We start from the raw sequence: 5,464 nt of genomic DNA on the forward strand, positions 1-5,464 counted from the left end.
TACCATTTAATGAACTCCATTGCATTTCAGGCACTGTGCTGCGTGTTTTATATGCATTATCTTGTTTTAAACTTGCAAAAATTTTATGAGATATCATCACCGTTTGCACATGAAAACAACTGAAGGTCAAAATTTTTAAGAAATTGCCCATGCCACATAAATAACTGAAAGAGGACTCATACATATGACCAAAAGATTACCTTTCTACTACAACATGCAGCCTCCAAACATTATGGGGAAGTATCACTACTTTTTCCTCAAAAATTTCCTAATAGATCCTCAGATTTTTCATTCTCTTTGAGCATTTTAATAAATACGATAGTGGAATACATTCCATAGGGTTATCACTGCTCTGTAGCTCCTCTGGAGTTGTTTATTTTTTGCACTTCATAGCCATGTTCAATGTCACTCACAAAATATTTAGACTTAGAATCATTTTTAAAGAGTTCTTCGATGTGCTACACTGTAAGAGAAATTAGCTTCAGAAAGAATGTTCACTACAAACAGAACATACAGATTCTGAAACGAATACCCACCACCACTGGATTCCATGTGTGCACAGCAAAAGCAACCCAGTCCGGTCCTGCTTGCTGAGTTCTTGAATATGCCCTTAAGAGGAGAATACAATAACTGTCCCCAAAAAGGAAATTTCTGTGGAGGAACAGACAGAAAACCACATCACCCTTAAGGTAAAGGCTAAAAGGGAGGCACATGCACCTCACGTAAAGTCTAAGAAACTTTAGACTGGCAGAAAAGTCTTCCCCATCTTACCTGGCCTAAGGCAAAGGAAAAGGGAAGCTAAGGGAAAAGGAGGAAAGAAGTCTACCTCCAGCATACTAAGTGAGCCCCAGGACCCACAGCAGGATTCAGGTTGCAATCAGAAATGGAAGATGCTCAGGCCTCATCTAACGGGGAAATATTCAGTAATGCTGTCAGTTGCTACATGGACAGTTTGTATACACTTGGAATACTGTTTTGGACAATAGGAATGTGGGGATGAGTTCTCAGAAACAGGCTGAGACAAGCTCAAGATAGAGAACACTAAGGTTTTGGTTATTAGATGCAGAGTCCTTAAATTATACCCAGTAGATAAATTCTGCAAAACACCGGACATGCTCTCCCCTAATCATTATAAAAGCGATTACAAACAAGATTTCTTAACTAACTAGTTCTCTTGCGTATTTTCCTACACAGATAGCTTTAATCCATTATTTCCAGTAAAGAAATACAGGGGCTGCTATATATGTACATGGGAAATCTACAGCTTTTGTTCACTATGATCTCTTGAACTCATCTAAGCTCGGGATTTTCCAAATGTTTACACCTCACTTTTTTTAAAGTCTTAAATAATTTCAATATTCAGGAGATTACCTTTCACAAATAGCTAGTCTGTTAACTGGAAAAAGCCCTTCACGGCGATTATGCTTCAAAAAGAATGTCAAAGTGGAAAACTGCACTTTGCTCTAAGATTTGGTTCTCAGATATGCAAGTTCTACTCCTGAGGTTACCGTGAGCTAGCCATGAGCACAGCCTAGGATAGGAAGGAAGGTCCTATAAACTGAGTCAAATAGAAGAAGGCATCGCCCATGTTGATGACAGAACAAAGCCAGGAGGGAGAATCACTGTTAAGATATGAGTGTTGCAACTGAAAGACAGTTTCAGAATAATAGTTAACATTTTTTGAGTAGCCATTATATGCTGGTGCTGCAGTAAGCTCTACTTTTCAAATTAAAATTTGTATCATGAAATATTTTGAAATCATAGAGTAAGCGATGGCAAGGCACAGACCATAGAAATTTAAGGCGTTAACACGGTCATGTTTGCTTAACATCCATCTTTTTTAAGAAATAAAACAAAACATTACAAATTCAGCCAAAGCCCACTCTTCATATCTCCCTTTCTCCTCACACTAAATATCCTGAGTTTATGTGTATCACTCCAATCCTATTTTGTTCTTTTTTAATTAGACCTATATTTATGCAATTTGCCTTTTTCACCAAACAAATGTTTTGATACTTACCTGTGTTGATACATGTGGATGTGGTTGATTCCCATCAGCTTCCACATTGAACTTCATTATAAGAATAAACCTCAGTTGATCCGCTCCAGGTAGGATGTTTCTACTTTTTAAACATTCAAAGAGTGCTGTAAGGCCCAATCTTGTGCATAGCTCTCTGTGTACATGTGCAAGTTTTTCTAGGTCCTCTCCTTGAAGTGCAATTTCTGAGTCATAAGGTATCACCCTCCAACTTTACTAGGCATTGCCAAAATTATTTCCAAAGTGATTGTGCCAATTTATACATCTATCAGAAAAGTATGAGTTCTTTTGCTCATTTTTTCTTGTTTTTTCTTTCTTATTGATTGCTAAGCATTCTTTTGGAAGTTATTTCAATGCAAATAAATTCTTCCAATCTATGTTCTGATATTTCGCTTTAACAGTGTCTTTTATCATAAAAAGTAACAATAATAATGTGCAAAATTACATCAAAATTTCCTTCTAGGTTTGTGCTTTTTATGTCTTAAAAAGGAATTCTCTACCCCAGTGTGACACATTTCTTCCTTATTTTCTTCTAAGTGTTTAAAAATTTTCCTCTTCACATTTATATCTTCAAGCCATCTAGAGCGTATTTCTGTGTATGCTGTGAGTTAGGGAAACTCATTTTGTCTTTTCACAAAGAGATAGCCATTAAAAAAAAAAAGTCCATCCTTTCAGCAATGACTTTTAAAGCTATCTCTGTCATATATCCTGTTTTCATACACAAATGGGCCTGTTTCAAGGCTCACCATTTTGGTCTACTGGTCTGTCTATCCTTGTCTGCTGATAAGACAGCTTAAATTACTAGGACTTTGTAATAAGTCTTGATACCTGCTAAGGTGAGTCCTTTCTAATTATTGCTTTTCAGAATTGCTTTGGCTCTTCTTGCTCTTTACTCCACCATACAAGTTTTAGGATTAGCTAAATCTCCCATTAGTGTCTTTTTAACACCTGTTTCTTAATAATTTGTTGGTACTGAAGTGAAGCTATTGATTTTTTTCAGTTTTGTGGTTGGCTGGCCAAATCTTTTATTTAGTATTCCATCGTTGATAAATACAAATAAATGGCGTTATTGGGAAAGAGGGGAGGGGAGCTATGTGGAAAAAAAATCATGTAACTTCATTCGAAGTCTACTGATTTTCCAAATTAATTTGGTGAGGTTGAGAATAGCTTGATAAAAAGTCTTCCTAACCATGACATGCTATGAATCTCCATTTATTCAGTCTTCTTTTTAATAAAGATTAACAATTTTTCCATAAAGGTCTTACACATTTTTGCTAGATTAATTCCTGGTTTTTTTTTTTTGAGGTATTCTTGCATTTGTTCTTCTGGGCCACTAATGCAGCCTCTCCTGTAATTCACTTACTTTATTATTTTTTTGAAAAATCATGTTTTTAGAGTTGTGTATATGAGTGCATTACATTCAGATCGCTTTAAGCACATTTTTGTTGTTCAGGTATTCATCTCTTTCCTCCAGCAATTATTACACTGAACATGGGTCCTAATATTTTAACCTGATCCTCTTTTTTCTGGTTGCTAGAGTCCCTTGACTGTCTAAGTAACTTCTCTTAAATAAATAGAATTCCAAAGGTGCTGAATAGAAAAAGTGTTTCTCGCCCTGAGTTTGGGGTGAAAAGAGGAGACTGTTATATCCCTCCTGAGGCACCCTGGAGGAAGCCTCTCTGATCTTTATCAGCTCAAGCCCTTCCTCCCACTTTAAGAGTATGGAACACTCAACCCATCCCCTTGCCTTTTGTGGACAGAAGACTCAGGTCCCTCATACCAGGTAGAGATCCTCAGATGCTTAAATGCCAAGCTCTCTCAGGGATTTTCTGAGCTTCTGAGCTTTGATGCTGCTCACATTTGATTCTCTACCCCTAGGGGAAGAAGCCCAGTTCTCTCCACAGGAGCCAGGAGCTGCCTCTAGAGCCAAGGGCAAGTAGCCTGGAGTTAGGAATGGAAGCCATTATGATCCCCAAAACCACCATTGGTATATTTTCTACTTGTTTCTTTTTTTCTTTTTCCCTACTTGTTTCTTAATAACTTGGTGGTGGTGAAAATAAAGACTATTAATTGATGTTTTTTGCAGCTTTGTGGTTGGTTGGCCAAATCTTTAATTTAGTATTCCATCGTTGTTCAACGGTATTTTGGGGAGCAAGGGGACAGGAGATTCTGTACATGCCCAGGCTAAAAGCAAAAAGGCAAAAAATGGCCAGCATTATCCATCTGCTTTTTCAGATTTAGAGAGTGAATAGAACTTTCTTTACATAAACATCTCATCTAAGTGGTTTTGGTTGTTGTTGCTGGTCGTTTGTTTCTTAATAGTGGGAACAATGAGATTCAGTTTGAAGAAACCCCTGAAATCTTGAGAATAGCATACACCAGTCCCTCCCACTCTCTCCCCAAAAATCTAGTTGGTTTGAATGGAGAGAATGATCCATTTCTCCATTTTAGGTGAGCAGATTATTTGTAAAGTCTTAGAACTGTTTGCCTCATTTATCAGGAAAATTTAGAAGGGAGGAAGCCTTTAGGAGAATTTTCTACCTGGAAATATAAGAAGACTAGTACGCAGACTCATACTTTTAACATGAGCTTGTTGAAAGAAACGTTAACAATTCTAAAACGAAATTAAACGAGTTTTTAACTTTCTTCCTCCCAAAAGCACAAAAATTACGGAGAGGAAGTAAACAGGAAATTCTTAAAAGGTCAAAACAACTCTTCCTTGTACCAGTCCTTGGGTAGCTTGCAGAGAACAGGTTCTACTTTCCGTTGGTTTCTTTGAAAACGGATTTGGGTCCCAAGTCTGTTCGTTTAGTATCTGCTCCGGCCTCCCCCTCTCTCCGAGCGGCTTCCTAGGCGGCCTCCGCCCCGGGGGGCCCTGCGGCCCGACCGGCAGTAAGAATCGCGCGGCGGGGGGCACCCCCTCTCCATGGACGAGGGCAGCCCGCGATCCACTCTGCCTACCCGGTCGCGGCCCCTCGAGTAGTGGTCGCTCCGGCCACCGCCGTAACCGTCGCGGCCGCCGCCGTAGGCGTCGGGGGAGCAGCCCCGGTACTCGTCGTAGCGGCCTCCGCCGCCGCCGTAAGATGGCGGGGGCCCCCGCGCGGGGCCGGCGCTGCGCGGGTCCCCGTAGCTCTCGAAGGGGTCTCGGTAGGAGCCTCCGCTCGGATGATCCGCGTAGTCGCGGTCGCGAACCCCGTAGCCGTCGCGGTCGCCGTAGCCTCTCGATGGACAGTCGTCCCGGGCGCCGGAGTGGCCGTAGTCGCGGTAGGTGTACTCTCTGGGCGAGGGGGCAAACTCGCGCGGGTCGCGGGCGCTCGGGTAGTCTCGGCTCGAGTAGCCGTCCCTCGGCGAGTAGCCCTCCTCCCGGGGACCCAGGTAGGGGTCCCGGCGCGGGGGCGGCGGCTCCCGGCGCAGCGGGCCCACATA

The 5,464-nt window shown here is 41.4% G+C and overlaps 1 protein-coding gene across 1 annotated transcript in view; it reads right to left on the reverse strand.

Annotated features, from left to right (window-relative positions):
* Positions 1-4,846: 4,846 nt before the first annotated feature.
* RBMXL2 (RBMX like 2) overlaps positions 4,847-5,464 on the reverse strand; it is a 1,436-nt gene continuing 818 nt past the window's right edge. Inside the window, exon 2 of the mRNA XM_046685528.1 lies at positions 4,847-5,464. Coding sequence (XP_046541484.1) covers positions 4,847-5,464 — 618 coding nt within the window.

The sequence above is a fragment of the Equus quagga genome, chromosome 14 (genome assembly GCF_021613505.1).
Source record: "Equus quagga isolate Etosha38 chromosome 14, UCLA_HA_Equagga_1.0, whole genome shotgun sequence".
Taxonomy (NCBI): domain Eukaryota; kingdom Metazoa; phylum Chordata; class Mammalia; order Perissodactyla; family Equidae; genus Equus; species Equus quagga.